This window comes from Somniosus microcephalus, chromosome 14 (assembly GCF_052327205.1).
Source record: "Somniosus microcephalus isolate GS21.2 chromosome 14, FLI_Smic_1.0, whole genome shotgun sequence".
NCBI lineage: Eukaryota > Metazoa > Chordata > Chondrichthyes > Squaliformes > Somniosidae > Somniosus > Somniosus microcephalus.
In genome coordinates this window covers 105835216-105852710 of record NC_141000.1, presented here as the reverse complement: position 1 = coordinate 105852710, position 17495 = coordinate 105835216, and the positions used below count along the sequence as shown (strand labels likewise).

General features: G+C 40.9%; 1 protein-coding gene across 1 annotated transcript in view; it reads left to right on the top strand.

The window, feature by feature from the left end:
• Nucleotides 1–17495, top strand: part of itsn1 (intersectin 1 (SH3 domain protein)) — a 217055-nt gene that overhangs the window by 164420 nt on the left and 35140 nt on the right. The window contains exons 31-34 of the mRNA XM_086006078.1: nt 135–256; nt 1086–1175; nt 6770–6776; nt 8634–8825. Of these exons, the coding sequence (XP_085862204.1) occupies nt 135–256; nt 1086–1175; nt 6770–6776; nt 8634–8825 (411 nt within the window). The remainder of the gene's footprint in view (nt 1–134; nt 257–1085; nt 1176–6769; nt 6777–8633; nt 8826–17495) is intronic.

The window sequence follows — 17495 nt, the reverse complement described above, 5'->3', positions numbered from 1 at the left end:
AAAAGATGAATGATTCTCCCTTCTCTTGAACACTTTCCTTGAGGGAAGAACTCTCTCTGGAAATGTCGCCCCCCCCAGAATTGATCTGATGCGCCCCCAGTAATTAATGTCTCGATGTCATCTGCCTCTTACAGAAATTGCTCAAGTAATAGCTCCTTATACGGCAACAGGTGCTGAACAACTTACACTAGCACCTGGCCAGCTCATTCTCATTCGCAAGAGAAATGCTGGCGGATGGTGGGAAGGAGAGCTTCAGGTAGGTAGCTGTATTCATTCTGCTGTTAAATTTGCTTCACAGGCTTAAATGATTTAAGGTCACGTATTGGGGGAGAACTACTGTAATATTTATTGCAACTATTGCTAACCATGAATCTGGTGTTACTTGAATTGAGATGCTTGTGGTTTGGATCTCTTGACCAATTGAATACAGTTTCTGTTATTGCAGTATCCTCCTTTTCAAGACGCTCCTTAGAACCTACCTCTTTGACCAAGCTTTTGGTCACCTGCCCTAATTTATCCTTATGTGGATCGGTGTCACATTTTTTGTCTTAAAATACTCCTCTGCAGCGCCTTTGGACGTTTTACTACGATTGTTTCTAAATACAAGTTGTTGTATGTAACTTGGACAACAATTTAAATGAATTGACAGATGCGTTAAAGGTTCTTTCCCCCTTAATGCTGTACAGAGCATGTTCTTACTGTGCTGTTGTAATAGGAGCTTGAGTTAAAGTTTCCACCAGGGCTAGGAGTGAAGCTCTCACCTATGGAGGGTGACATATGCATGTGTGTTGGCTTTCTCGTGAAAAATGCGTAGGTACCATTAAAAAGGAGAATCTAGACATCTAGTTAAGTAGATGTGTCCGTGGAATACATTGGATTCCTACTTACAGAAAAACAACTAACTTAGAAGGTCTTTAGGTACTGGGTGGAGTCGGACATTGCTTTTTTAACTTCTAGGTTCAAATCCAGCTCAGGTTAATAGCCTGCTGATTGTTTGTTTATTTTTTCATCTGTTTGGTTTACATTTATGCCAGTATTTTATTGAGGTTTTTGGTACTGCTGAATTCATTTTTTTGTTGTTGCAGGCTCGAGGGAAAAAGCGACAAATAGGATGGTTTCCTGCCAATTATGTGAAACTTCTGAGCCCTGGAACAAGTAAAAGTACCCCAACTGATGCTGCAAAACCCCCCATAACAACAAATGTCTGTAAGTTTGTCTCATTAATTATACAAGCAATTTTTTTTATCAATGGTCACCATAGAGTGAGGTTTGCTGGTTGGCATTTCTAGCTGTTTTATCTCAGTACCAACGATATAGGTAAAAAATGGGATGAGGTCCAAAAAGCTGAATATAGGGAGTTAGGAGGTAAATTAAAAAATAGGACCTCAAAAGTAGTAATCTCAGGATTGCTACCAGTGCCACATGCTGGTCAGTAGAAATAGAAGGATATTTCCGATGAATACGTGGCTAGAGGAATGGTGCAAAGGGGAGGGATTCAAATTCCTGGGACATTGGAACCGGTTCTGGGGGAGGTGGGACTAGGACCGATTTGCTAGGGGGAGTGTTTGCTAGTGCTGTTGGGGAGGGTTTAAACTAAAATAGCAGGGGGTTGGGAACCTGTGCAGGGAGACTGAGGAAAGGGAAGCAAGGATAGAAACAAAAGACCGGAAGGAGAAAAACAAAAGTGGAAGGCAGAGAAATCAAGGGTGTAAATCAAACAGGGCCACAGTATATAATAATTCTAGAAGGACTAAGGGTGTTAAAACAAGCCTGAAGGCTTTGTGTCTTAATGTGAGGAGCATTCGTAATAAGGTGGATGAATTAGCTGTGCAAATAGATGTAAACGGATATGATATTGGGATTATGGAGACATGGCTCCAGGGTGACCAAGACTGGGAATTCAACATCCAGGGGTATTCAATATTCAGGAAGGAGGGGAAAAAAGGATAAGGAGGTGGGGTAGCATTGCTGGTTAGAGGAGATTAACAACAATAGTAAGGAAGGATATTAGCTCTGATGAGGTGGAATCTGTATAGGCAGAGCTGAGAAATACCATGGGGCAGAAAACGTTAGTGGGAGTTGTATACAGACCCCCAAACAGTAATGCTGAGCTTGAGGATGGCATTAAATGGGAAATTAGAGACACGTGCAATAAGGGCACAACAGTTATGGGTGACTTTTTAATCTACATATAGATTGGGCTAACCAAATTAGTAACAATACTGTGGAGGAGGAATTCCTAGAGTAAATACGGGATGGTTTCCTGGACCAATATGTTGAGGAACCAACTAGAGATCAGGCCATCTTAGACTGGGTATTATGTAATGAGAAAGGATTAATTAGCTATCTTGTTGTGCGAGGCCCCTTGGGGAGGAGCGATCATAATATGATAGAATTCTTCATTAAAATGGAGAGTGAAGTAGTTGACTCAGAGACTAGGGTCCTGAATTTAAATAAAGGAAACTACGATGGTATGAGGCACGAGTTGGCTAGGATGGATTGGGGAACGTTACTTAAAGGGTTGACGGTGGATAGGCAACGGCAAACATTTAAAGATCGCATGGATGAACTACAGAATTTGTTCATCTCTGGCATAAAAATAAAACAAAAAAGGTGACTCAACCGTGGCCAACAAGGGAAATTAGGGATAGGCATAAGATGCAAGGAGAGGACATATAAATTGGCCAGAAAAAGCAGCAAACCGGAGGATTGGGAGCAGTTTAGGATTCAACAAAGGGATTAATTAAGAGGGGGGAAATAGAATGAGAGTAAGCTTGCAGGGAACATAAAAAATGACTGTAAAAGCTTCTATAGATATGTGAAGAGAAAAAGATTGGTGAAGTCAAGCGTAGGTCCCTTGCAGTCAGAATCGGGGGAATTTATAATGGGGAACAAAGAAATGGCAGATCAATTAAATACATACTTTGGTTCTGTCTTCACAAAGGAGGACACAAATAATCTCCCAGAGATGTCGGGGAACATGGGGTCTAATGAGAGGGAGGATTTGAATGAAATCAGTATTTTGTAGGGAAATGGTGTTAGGGAAATTGATGGGATTGAAGGCCGATAAATCCCCAGGGCCTGATAATCTACATCCTAGGGTACTTAAGGAAGTGGCCCTAGAAATAGTAGATGCATTGCTGGTCATCTTCCAAAATTCTATAGACTCTAACAGTTCCCATGGATTGGAGGATAGCTAATGTAACCCCACTATTTAAAAAGGGTGGTAGAGAGAAAACGGGAAATTATAGACCGGTAGTGGGGAAAATGCTAGAGTCCATTATAAAAGATGTAATAGCAGAGCACTTGGAAAACAGTGACAGGATCGGACAAAGTCAACATGGATTTACACAAGGTAAATCATGCTTGACGAATCTACTGGAATTTATTGAGGATGTAACTGGTAGAATAGATAAAGGAGAACCAGTGGATGTGGTGTATTTGGACTTTCAGAAGGCTTTCGATAAGGTCCTGTATAAGAGATTAGCGTGCAAAGTTAAAGCACACGGGATTGGGGTAAGGTACTGTCTTGGATAGAGAACTGGTTGGCAGACAGGAAGCAAAGAGTTGGAATAAACGGGTCTTTGTCCGAGTGGCAGGCAGTGACTAGTGGGGTACCGCAGGGATCAGTGCTACGACCCCAGCTATTCACAAAATATATATATATATATATATATATTATATATGATCTAGACAAGGGAACTAGATGTAATATATCCAAGTTTGCAGACGACACAAAGCTGGGTGGGCATGTGTGCTGTGAGGAGGATGCAGAGAAACTCCAGTATGATTTGAACAGGTTGGGTGATTGGGCAGATGCATGGCAAATGCAGTATAATGTGGTTAAATGCGAGTTTATCCACTTCGGTGGCAAAAACAGGAAGACAGATTATTATCTGAACGGCAATAGATTGGGAAAAGGGGAAGTGCAACGAGACCTGGGTGTCCTTGTGCACCAGTCGCTGAAGGTAAGCATGCAGGTGCAGCAGGCGGTTAAGAAGGCAAATGGTATGTTGGCCTTCATAGCAAGAGGATTCGAGTACAGGAGCAAGGATGTCTTGCTGCAGTTGTACAGGGCCTTGGTGTGACCACACCTTGAGTATTGTGTGCAGTTTTGGTCACCTTATCTGAGGAAGGATGTTCTTGCCATGGAGAGTGTGCAGCAAAGATTCACCAGGCTGATACCTGGGATGGCAGGAATGACTTATGAGGAGAGATTGGGTCAATTAGGCTTTTATTCGCTAGAGTTTAGAAGAATGAGAGGGGATCTTATTGAAACTTATAAAATTCTAACGGGACTAGACAGACTAGATGCAGGAAGGATGTTCCCGAAGGCGGGAGAGTCCAGAACCAGGGGTCACAGTCTAAGGATAAGGGGTAAGCCGTTTAGGACTGAGATGAGGAGGAATTTCTTCACCCAGAGAGTGGTGAACCTGTGGAATTCTCTGCCACACAGGGCAGTTGAGGCCAATTCATTAAATATATTCAAGAAGTTGGAGGATATATTTCTTGAGGCTAAAGGGATCAAGGGATATGGGGAGAAAGCAGGGACAGGGTACTGAATTTGGATGATCAGCCATGATCTCATTGAATGGCGGAGCAGGCTCGAGGGGCCGAATGGCCTACTCCTGCTCCTATCTTCTATGTTTCTCTCTCTCACTACTGCACATTCTTCAGCCATTTTCTTTCTCTCCCTCTGATGAGTAATAGCTTTGGCCTCTAAGGCCCCCAGTTACCTGGCAATATTTACAAAAGGTGACAGTAGGCAGGTGATCTTTTCCCATATCCTTACAAATGGCCTCTAAATCACCCACTTGGTACACAGAAACACTTTATAGAGGTGTTTAGGTTAGATTCTGGAGATGTGTTGGCTCCCAGCATTTACACTACTCTATCCAGCTTCCTTATTCTAATAGATTCACTAGCTTTTCATTTTGTTTTCATGCTTAGATTACCATACACTGTTGCATTGGCAGCCCTATGCTATGGTACTAGCTTAATTGGCCATTATTATGTGGGCGCCTAGATGTTTTTTATTAGCAGACTATGCACTACCGGTGGGGGGGGCAGCCAGGGCCGGGGCTGGAGTCCTGAATCCAGCATCGGGGCCTGGGTCCTCAACGACGAGGAAATCGAAGCTAGCAAGAAGGGTTCGTTCACAGGATTTCGAGGTCCTGGGAGGCTGGAGACAGTGGGGCTGCTATTCCTGCTTGAACTACCCAAAATAGTTGGTGTGCGGCATATGGTTTAAGCGGTGCATTTGTATTTGACGTCTGATTATGGTTATTATTTTCCCGATTTATAGGCTGCTGTCCAGCATAAGCGGGCAAGGTGTAAGTGGTGGAGACTGTATATGCAACTTAGTTATTGGAAGACACTGTACTCAGTTAGTTAAATTAGTGGATTCGTTCCTAGTCAACCTGGCCGATGTGTTGGGGAGCTACACACTCCCATGAGATAGTGAGTATGTCTGCTCAGCCCCCCCACCCCCCCTCCCCAAACGCCTAACATGGCAGCTTTGTCAGGGTAGCATGAATGTTGGGCTGATTGTTTTTTTAATTAATTAAATTATACTTTTTTTCCCCTCCCCTTTCCACACCCAAAAAAAACCTCTAGTAGGAGAGCAGTAGTAATGCTTCTGTCACCAGTGAATGCCACATTAAGATGCAGTGCATCCCCAATATTCAGTCTTTGAGAACATCTGAATAGTAGAACGTTTCAATGCAAATTTAAGTTCATGCCTAGGACTACTGAAGCTTTCTGTGGTTTTTATACTGTAGAATTTCAGCACCAGGAAGGTTTCAAGAAGTTAGCTCAAGAGTTATGACTGGTTTGGTGTACATTTTGGAAAGAGTATCCTTTAATCATTTTTATGCAGACACACCTCTATCTGTATTTGGGCTTCCAGTTGCATTTCAAATTAAAGAAAGGAATTGTACAGCCTACTCTACAGGCTTTTAAAACCCCAAACCCACTTAATCATTGCTTCAACCTTGGCACCTCACACATTAAGCCCTAACTATCTTCCTTGACTTAAACACAAGACTTTCCTATTCTTGTGAAATTTTGTTTTAGTGACTGTAATTTGCATAAATTGCCAGCCACACACACACTGCCTCAATTTCTCCCACAGTGTATGCAGATACCTAGTGATGCAAGAAGCTGCAAGCCAGAAAATGCGATTGCAGTCCACAGGGCAAGTCCATGCAGCATTTCACTGTTACTTTTGGTTGACTGCAATAAATAGAGATATATTTGGAGTAGCTTTGCCATCAGTTTCTGATGCTCGTCAAGGAACTATATTTTTCAGTAAACTGTCCAGTGTCTGTTGTGACCTTAAAACTGTCCCAATGTTCCCAATGGTCGGGGAGTCCAGAACCAGGGGTCACAGTCTAAGGATAAGGGGTAAGCCATTTAGGACAGAGATGAGGAGGAATTTCTTCACCGAGAGTGGTGAACCTGTGGAATTCTCTACCACAGAAGGCCATAGAGGCCAATTCATTAAATATATTCAAGAAGGAGTTGGATATATTTCTTAAGGCTTAAGGGATATGGGGAGAAAGCAGGGACAGGGTACTGAATTTGGATGATCTGCCATGATCGCATTGAATGGCGGAGCAGGCTCGAGGGGCCGAATGGCCTACTCCTGCTCCTATCTTCTATGTTTCTATGTCCCCATCATTACCTTGTTAAAATAAACGATTAGGAAGAAGGCTGCTTCTTTGGGTGAATGCATTACATGATGTGGTAACGAGCTGGACACTCTAAGATCCCAGGTTCAATGCCTGGTCTGTGCAGAGTTTTCTGACTTTAACCAGGAATGCTGTGAGGGCATTCATTTGACCTGAATTTTTCTGGGAAGAAAGAGGACAATAAGCCAGAGCTCCTATTCTGTTGTTCAACTGCTCCTGCTGTTGGGTGTAATTCCAAGATGACAATTAGCTTAGATTGCAGCTTCCCTCCACAGTCAAGTAGCCTGTTTACTGCCTCCGCTCATATGCTAAGAATGGTTGCTTTGGCAAGATGTTGGGGAACCACTGGTACTGTGAATGTACCCGAGTGGAAGTCACTGCCTTGGGGGTGGGGGGAAAGAGAGTGAAGAAACTGTTGCGATCCACATTGATTCTATTTTTAATGACATACTTTTCAGTAAAGGTGCAAGCAGACATAATTGTTACTTCATCCATGCAAATGCAACTACAGTTGGCTGACAGGCAGCTGATACAACTTTTACAGTTTGAAGGTGAAACACAGTCGTTGGTAATGGGTGTTTGATGATTTATACCGTGTTACCCCTATGATGCCAATAGTTTTTAATTTGAGTTGTATTGGGATCCTTAAAATGCTCTATCTTCTATACATTTACTTGAACTCTGAAATACTTGCTCTGGTCTTCATCAATTTTTTTCCTACTCTACTAAGAATTTAGTGATCTCCTCCTGGTTTGTTGTGTAAGTTGCTTCATCCTTTAACCTTTAGCTGCCTTAATGTAATTTCTCACATATTCCCTTGAAGTCTGTAGGCTTGTAAAGAAAAAAATCCCCAAAGGAAAGGAATGTCAGCAACAGTGGATTCCACTCCCCATCTCCAATCTGTTGTGTGTTTGCAGTAAATTATTTTCGATTGCAAAAGCGATCAGGTTGTTTGATTTTAAAAATGTTATTTGAGACATTTACCATTTTGGCCCAAAACCGAAGTGTGTGGAGGAGGCTTTCCTTTTGTTTAGATTGAGAATTTTACTCCAGTACCTTCAGGGTTTTTTTTGATGCATTTACACGGCTCTGCTGTTGCAATGCAACGATAGACTTCGAACCAAGAGTGCAGTCTAGATCCACTCTAGACAGACATTTGTACACACGTGTCCCAGAGAGTGCAAGCTTTGCAAGCATCCACTTTATTCTTGGGATGGAGGTGAAACTCTACAGTAGAGATAATTGTCCAGTCACCAAAAGCGGGTCTTCTGGGAGGTCAGCCAAAAAATTACCTTCTGGAATAAGTATGGTGGATTCAACCATCAGATATTTCCAGCCAGAAATCATGTGGATGTTGGAACTGCAGGAAAGGTGAAACGTTTTACACTTTTCCCCCCAGAAATAAAATATTTATCCCTAAACTGCCACTTGTGCACATTTGGTATTCATGCAGTGATCTGTCTGTTGAACTGTACCAGTGCACAGGAATTGATAATGCAACTAGTTGGAAAAGGACTTGCTATGTATCATACAACTGGCTTGTTAAACTTAAGTTTTTTTTTTTTTAAAGAGAACATGGGTGGCCTCTATGTTGCTTCCAAGTGATGTTTTAGTTATAATTGCAACTTCCAATCAGACTATTTTAGTCAAAGCAAAATCATGTTTAATGATTAAATTTTAGTTTGAGGTCACAAGCGGGTACAAGCTTAGTAACTATATTCCAGCTCTTGGGTTAGAAACAGCAAAGCATAGGACCAGAAAACACTGCAGTCCATCCAGTCACCTCCAAAAATCTCAATTGCCTGCTTCACCAAGGTTGCCTTGCCACCAAACCTAGAAGGAAATGTAACTCTCTCAATGCTAAGCTACTATCTTCAGAGAGTTTGTGTTGGAATTATGAAACATCTGTTGCGGTACCAATTTCTGTTTCTATTTTGACAGTGTTCCAGGTGATTGGTATGTATGACTACATTGCACAGAATGATGATGAACTTGCGTTTGCCAAAGGACAGATCATTGGTGTTCTTAACAAGGATGATCCAGATTGGTGGAAAGGGGAGCTCAATGGCGTCATGGGTCTCTTCCCATCCAACTACGTGAAGCTAACAACAGATATGGACCCAAGTCAGCAATGTAAGTGGCTTATAAAAAGTTTATTTATTGTCTAGTCAGTATGAAAACATGCAGCATTGCTGTGGTTCTGCTGTGTTGCTGCATTTAATAGTCTCTTTGAAGACCTTCTGTAAAGCAATTCCTTTCAGTTCCCATCCCTTTTTATAGCATGTACGTTTTTATCATTTGCATCACGCTGTACATGCCCGACTCATTTCCTAGCTTGAATTTGCACATGTTTTGTTTGCTTATGTGTTGTGTTTTCCTCCTTTTTCTAGGATCATATGTTGCCCATCCCCCACTCAGGCTTGAAAGTCCTCAAAGAGACCCACTATCCCATATCACTGCCAGAGGGATGATGGGAGATGCAGCCTTGATCATGTGACTTCTGCATGATCATCAACTGCCTACTGACTAGAAGAACACTGCAGAGCAGTTATACCTCATTTTACTTTAGTTGCGTATAGTCCTAGATATTTTTAGTTTAAGTCGATTTTTAAAAAATTAAAAAGGATAGTGGGTCCTTTTGTGGCTTTTGCTGCCCCCAGTTTATTTCTGCACCTGTGGAAAACACCACTCTACTAGTTTTTAAAATCAACCCTATAAAATTAAGACAAACCAATGTTTCCATTTTTAAATATTAATTTTAAATGCCTGCATGCTTTTGTCTTGCAAAACGACCCACTATCAAGGAATGCTGCATGTGGTATTAACTCTTCAGTATGTCCTCCTTCAAAAGCTTTTTTAATTCAGCATCCGTTTATATTGAACAAACATGTCACTATGTCCAGTATTAAAAATGATGCAAGTCATAGCCATTCTGTGAAAGGTAGAGGTGCTTTTTGAAGGGGTTATTGATGCACTTAATTCGAAGTGTTTTTGTGATAATTCTCAATGAATGTTCTTCAGTATATTATGGCTCTACTGAGCCAGATGAAATAAAATGTCGCACCTACTGTACTATGATTTATAAGATGGCTTTAAACATCTTTTAGTGCAACAAAAACAAATGTATTTTGTGTCGTACCCCCTTCACTTAAGTTGGCTTCTGCATTTTCATTACTGTGGAAAATGGTCATTTGAACAAACAATTCTTGACAAGAAAGAATGTATAGAAATACTATCCTACAATTAACTACAGTGTTTACAAATTGTAATCTTTTAGTGCATTGTATTTATACAAATTAACAAACAATGGAGCTTTTACTTAGAAATGAGACATAAAATTCGATAAATTCTGTGGCTCAGTCACATGTCACCATCAGGTGCTGTAAGTATGAGGTAAAATTCATGCTAGAATGCTTATGTTCAGTTTAAAAATAGTAATATCGTTTCAGGTTTTTTTTATTCTCTGCAACATCACTGTTTCCTAATACAAGCAGTATAAGTAGTGTTTGCTTCTCATGAGGCATTTGGGTAGTGCACAAAACAACTGAGGCTCAAATTTGGTTTCATTTGTTTGTGGAAGTATTTCATTGTTATAAATATAAAGTATATATAAATATATATGGTATGACCAGTGTTAAGAACTGGTTGTCACATGCATCCTTGAACTACATGTACAGGTAAAAAATTAAAAGCTCCATTTTAAAATTGACTGTAATGTGTGTCCTTGTTTCTTTATCATATGTAAAGAATGTCAGTGATTATAGTTCTTGAACCATCAGAATTTTCATGACTATTCACTAATCCCTTTGATACTGTGAAAACCTGTGCATATCAAACTTTTATCTAAAATTGAATATTTCGCTTTTACTTTTCAACTCATTCAAATTTTCAGACATGCAGATTCTTTTTACGCAGAGAAAAAGTTATTCTGGTCTGTAAAGGAAATTGAATACTGAAACCGCTTGCCCCTCCCAGTTTCATATTGAGTGAATGACCTTTTGCTAACTGCAGAAATCTCCGCACGCTAAGTGTTATAATTGCTCATTATTCACACTGGTATTTTGGAGTACAGTACAGGAGCTTTTTAATTAGTTTCTAAAACTGTAATTGTACCATCTGCATTTCAGAGTAAAATATGGAATAAATCACATTTCATACTCGTTAAATCAAGATTAAAGTTTTCAGTAGGATCTTGATCACCTGAGTTTCTCAAATTTGAGGGTCTAGTGGTCCAAATTCTTTCACTGATTTTGGAGATTTTCAAATGGCTACAACAATTTTTTGGTTGTTGGCTTCAAGGAAAGGATGGGAGCTGAAAGTCAATATAGTTGGGGTGTGTTACACGTGAGACACCACAGGTGGTTTGCCTACTATTTTTATGGGGAACTACCCAGCTTTCACCTGATGGGCTGGCTGAAATTAAGAAGTTGCTATCTAGAGAAGGTGGTTTAAATCCACCCTGTATGCACATGTTGTTGTAATTTGAGATGGAGTGCAACCTGCCAGTGGTGATGGCACACTATAACCAACCAGTGGAAGTTGTGCAAAGGTGGCTTGGGCTAACTTTGTTATCCCCACACACACACACACACACACACACACATCAGGAAAGGGGGGGGGGGGAGCGCAGGGGAGTCTAATTGTAAAGTACATCTCTTGCATGATGTATCCAAAAGCCTTAATCTTTAAGAATTTTATACTTGGAGTAACCTGAAGACCTCCTTTTTAGTTCCTGCAGTCTGACATTTCATTGAAACGGGTGCAATCCATTGTGCTTGGCTATTTTGCCATGCATGTCATTGGAGCAGCACATAGTTTTCTGTCAATCACAACCTCTTTCTTTTCAATTTCTCCTTTTTGAGTTTTAAGTTGCATTTTGTTGTTGGTTATTTGAGAATACAAAAACTCAACAGGGACAGATTTAAAACCAAAGACCAAGTAATTGTGGTTCTGTAAAATACTTCCTTCAAGGATACTGACTTGGAATTAATTTCCCCCAACATATAAATTACTCCCTTTTTTACCAGACAAGTATGTTAAGTAGCCAAAAGCGAAGATTTATTGCGTTATTTTTAAAGTTTCTATATAAATGCAAGTTATTGTTGCTAGATACTGCAGTAAGAAAGTTAAGATGGTTCACTATTAAGACATTGGACAAGATTGGACATTCTTTGAATTGAATATATACATGGGACTTAATAACTTCACCTATAAGTAACTATATGAGACAGATTTGAAATTGTGTAGACTGGAATAATTAATTCTGGTCTAAAATTTACAACAAGGATATGAAATCCTGATCGCCTACTGGCCCCACCCCAATCCCATTCCAAAATATACTTTCTCCATTCTACCATCAGTCTCTACACTGAGCAACTACTTATCCTCCACATTTTCCATCTTCGCCATTCTCTGAATTCACTGCCCTCCTGTCCTTTAGGAAGCCTTTTCCTTCATATTAACTCTCCTATGTGGATTCACGGCTGCTGAGCACCCCCCCCCCCCCCCCCCCGTTTCCATGATTTCTCTGCAGCTTTTGATTTGCTCAGCCGCCTCTTCACCTCTACTTTGATGACCATCTCCCATCCCTGTCATTCTCCTGATGCAGCTGCATCATTGCTCCCTCAAGTCTGACGAGCACAGACCTGAGCGTATCTAGCTTTGCCATCCATTGCCAGATCTGGTTTGAGTACAGCGAGCTCTATTATGGCTTTTTTTCCTCGAGGGGAAAAGGTCACATGGCATATCTCTGGATAAAATGGATTTCTTTTGCTCAGAAATCATTGGAAGTACCGAAAGAGAAAAATATAGCAACCCAATCAGTTGAATCCAGCATATCTCCTTCAAAATCTTGATTCTGGATAAGCTCCTGGCTCCAATCGCTTGTAGGCTTGAAAGATGCTACTAGTTTGTCTACTTGTCAATTTGTGAAGTTCCTCAAGTGAAAATTGCAAACCTGCCTATCTATAAGGAGGTCTCTGAATCAGAGCGCAATAATTACAGCCCAGTATATCTGCTGCTGCTAGAAGTATCAAAACTCATTGAAGGCATAGTAAATTAGAAATGCTTGCAACATCTCTGCTGTAATATCTTGCTATCTGGTTGTCAATTTGGCTTCAAAGTAAATTGGTCCACTTGAACAGTCTGAACCACCTCATCATCTTGATGTGAAGTGATTCTTTCAGTGCAGTACCTAGCACAAAGAGGAATAGCTGTTGAGATTTCTTGTGATACATCAGGTGACTTGCTGAACGAAGGATCTGTGACTTCCTCAAAGGATGGAAACACCAGATCATCACCATAAAACCTATGCCGTGGTCCTTGAAGGATGTGCTTTGTCCTACTTTTCTCATCAATGTTGACCTAGTGGATGCTGTCGAAAGTGGTGGCCTGTTTTCTTCAGAGAACATTAATTCCCCAGCCAAAGGACAGGCAGTGACTGACTTGCTGTAGTTTGAACCAAACAGTAGGTGGTCTAATGGTACAATCCCTTCAGTACTGGGAAAAGCTGACTATGTTACTCACCCAGTTCTAATAGGGCTGCAAGCTTTCCTCAGTTACAAATATTAAACATGGTATTTATATCTGATGTTCACCATAGCAAACAAATGGCAAAGATAGTTGGAAAAACGGAGTCAGAATTCTCAAGTAAGTTCATGCATACTCCATCATTGGAAATTTAAATGCCTGGGAATTAAACATACCAGGTTATTTAACGATCAGGAAGGGGAGGTGGGGTGGCTATGTTAATAAAGGAAGGAATCACTAATAGAGAAATGATATTGGGTCAAAAGATCAGGATAATGAAACAGTTTGGGTGGAGGTAAGGAATAATAAGGGGAAAAAAACACTAGTGGGCGTAGTCTATAGGCCTCCGAACAGTTGCAACTCTGTTGGACAGAGTATCAATCAGGAAATAGTTGAGGCTTGTAATAAGGGAACATCTATAATTATGGGGGATTTTAACTATCATATTAATTGGACAAATCAAATTGGGCAGGGCTGCCTTGAGGATGAGTTCATTTGAGTGTATTAGGGATGGGTTTCTTGAGCAGTAATATAACTGAACTGACCAGGGGGAAAGCAACCTTAGATCTGGTCCTGTGTAACGAGACAGGATTAATTAAAAATGTCCGAGTAAAGGATCCCCTTGGAATGAGTGATCATAACATGGTTGAATTCCATATTCAATTAGAGGGTGAGAAGGTTGGATCTCAAACAAGCGTGCTAAGCTTGAATAAAGGAGACTATGAAGGTATGAGAGCGGAATTGAGTAGAGTGGATTGGGAAAATAGATTAAAGGGTAAGACGATACATGATCAGTGGTGTACATTTAAGGAGTTATTTTACAACTGCCAAAAAATATATATTCCACCGAGAAGAAAAGGGTGTAAAAGAAAAGACAGCCACCCGTGGCTAAGTAAAGAAATTAAGGATAGTATTTGACTAAAAACAAGGGCATATAAGGTAGCCAAATCTAGTGGGAGGATAGAGGATTGGGAAAACTTTAAAAGACAGCAAAAAATAACACAAAGATTGATTAAGAAAGGGAAGATAGATTATGAAAGTAAATTAGCAAAAAATATAAAAACAGGTAGAGATTTTACAGTTATATAAAAAGAAAAAGGGTGGCTAAAGTAAATGTTGGTACCTGAGAGGATGAGACTGGGAAATTAATGGTGGGAAATATGGAGATGGCAAAAACACTGAATATTTTATATCAGTCTTTGCAGTAGAGGACACGAAGAATATCCCAACACTGGACAAACAGGGGGCTATAGGGGGGGGGGGAGGAGCTAAACACTATCAAAATCACTAAGGAAGTGGTACTCGGTAAAATAATGGGACTCAAGGCGGATAAATCACCTGGACCTGATGGCTTACATCCTAGGGTCTTGAGGGAAGTGGCGGTAGGGATTGTGGATGCATTGGTAATAATTTTCCAAAACTCCCTGGACTCGGCAAAGGTCCCGGCAGACTGGAAAACTGCTAATGTAACACCCTTATTTAAAAAGGGCAGTAGACAGAAGGCTGGAAACTATAGACCGGTTAGCCTAACATCTGTGGTAGGTAAAATTTTGGAGTCCATTATTAAGGAGACAGTAACACAACATTTGGATAATCATAATTTAATAGGACAAAGTCAGCATAGTTTTATGAAGGGGAAGTCATGTTTGACAAATTTGCTGGAGTTCTTTGAGGAAGTAACATATAGGGTGGATAAAGGGGAACCAGTGGACGTAGTGTATTTAGACTTCCAAAAGGCATTTGACAAGGTGCCACACAAAAGATTACTGCTCAAGATAAAAAATCACAGGTTTGGGGGTAATATTCTGGCATGGATAGAGGATTGGCTATCTAACAGAAGGCAGAGAGTTGGGATAAATGGTTCATTCTCAGACTGGCAATCAGTAACTAGTGGTGTTCCGCAGGGGTCAGTGCTGGGTCCCCAACTCCTTACAATCTATATTAACGATTTGGAGATGATACTAAGATGGGAGGGAAAGTAGTGTGAGGAGGACATAAAAAACCTGCAAGGGGACATAGACAGGCTAAGTAAGTGGGCAGAGATTTGGCAGATGGAATACAATACTGGAAAGTGTGAGGTTATGCACTTTGGCAGGAAAAATCGTAGAGCAAGTTATTAATGGCAAGAAACTGGAAAGTACTGTAGTACAAAGGGATCTGGGGGTCCTGGTGCACGAAACTCAAAAGGTTAGTATGCAGGTGCAGCAAGTGATTAAGGCGGCCAATGGAATGTTGGCTTTCATTGCTAGGGGGATAGAATATAAAAATAGGGAGGTATTGCTTCAGTTGTACAAGGTATTGGTGAGACCGCACCTGGAATACTGCATACAGTTTTGGTGTTCATACTTAAGAAAAGACATACTTGCTCTCGAGTCAGTACAAAGGTTCACTCGGTTAATCCCGGGGATGAGGGGATGGACATATGAGGAGAGGTTGAGTAGATTGGGACTCTACTCATTGGAGTTCAGAAGAATGAGAGGCGATCTTATTGAAACATATAAGATTGTGAAGGGGTTGGATCGGGTGGATGCGGGGAGGATGTTCCCGATGATGGGTGGAACTAGAACTAGGGGGCATAGTCTTAGAATAAGGGGCTGCTCTTTCAAAACTGAGATGAGGAGGAACTACTTCACTCAGAGGGTGGTAGGCCCATGGAATATGCTGCCCCAAAAAGCTGTAGAAGCTACATCATTACATAAATTTAAAACAGAAATAGACAGTTTCCTAGAAGTAAAGGGAATTAAGGGTTACGGGGAGCGGGCAGGAATTTGGACATGAGTCTAGGTTCGGATCGGCCATGGCCCTGTGGGTAGCGGAGCGGGCCCAGGGGCCGTGTAGCCTGATCCTGTTCCTATTTCGTGTGTCTAATTCTGTTAGATTCAGGAGATGGTTCTGTGATAGTAGATTGGTGGTTAGGATCAGATCAGCCATGATCTTATTGAATGGCGGAGCAGGCTCAAGGGGCCGATTGGCCTAATCCTGCTCCTAGTTCTTATGTTATAAAACCTGATTCTAGACATTGGTAGAGTATTGTAGTGTTGCAGGGAAAACTCATCTTCATCTGGACTCATTACCATCTGAAGCCCTCGAAACTAGTGTACTAAATAAGAATGATCATGCATGGTAGGATGCACTCTCCGCAGTCCTCGTCGAGATTGAGGCAGATGCACATAAATTGTAATTTTCTGCCACCGAACTTCAACAATCTTGATCCAGGAACCATGCATCTGAATATCAGTGATGAATGTTCATGCACCATTCTGCAAGCGGAACTCTCTCCTAAGCAATTGTTAGCTGGAATACTTTCCTTTGTATGTAAAAGATTAAATCTGGTTTAGTTGGAACTGCTGAAGCTTGTGTTGGGTAATGGGAATGGTTTGTGGGCTGTATCCATTTTGCTTACTGTTGACCTTGTCAGCAAGGTCACTTCCCACCAAGTCTCATTCAGTAATTTTAAGATAACACCAAGGAAAAGTAACAATGGTTTAATCTTCCCAAACCCACCAATATTGCTATTTAGACCTAGCTACTTTCAAGGCTTCTGCTCAGTAAGTTTGAATGAGAGGTCTCACTCACTGAAATGGGATTAAAGTGTGTGACTAAAAAGAACACAAAGGAGCAACATAAGTTTATTGTATCTTTAATCATTCCTTTAATGAAGTTCCTAACTTGTTCACCCACCAGACTCTGGACTTTCACTTGGATGCTCTGGCTGGCAAAGTAAGGAGGCGCTTAGGCTGTAGTGTAAGAAAGCTGGGTTTTGGCATCCTGCCCAGTGTATGCCGAGGAATCAGACAAATCCTTAATTCCTTCCCTTTTTAGTTCCTGACGAAGGATTTGTCTGGGGTTTACCAGCCAGGGTAGGTTTCTTGCATTGAACTCAGTTCCGATCAAAACAAATTTAATTCACTAACCCTCGGTTAGGTTACCCTGAAGCTGCTGCCTAATTATCAAGAAGCCACACCATAAGTCCTGCACCAAACGATATTTATTGATTACAAATCGCAACTGAAAGTTGAAGTTGGGTACACAAATGCTTAAGAGAAGTGCATAGATGTAATCCGAGTTATCCAGCGGTTGAACAGCGAATCATTAATGGACAGTTACTTAACAAAACGAGTAACAACGGTTACACAAGCAATTCAGTATATCGCTGTAAATTACCACAAACTGATGCTGAGCATTAATTGCAGCAGTGCTCAAAGTTGAGGATATCAATTGGCAAGATTACTTTAAGAATAATTCCTTACGACAGCTGATAAGTTAACTGCTTTG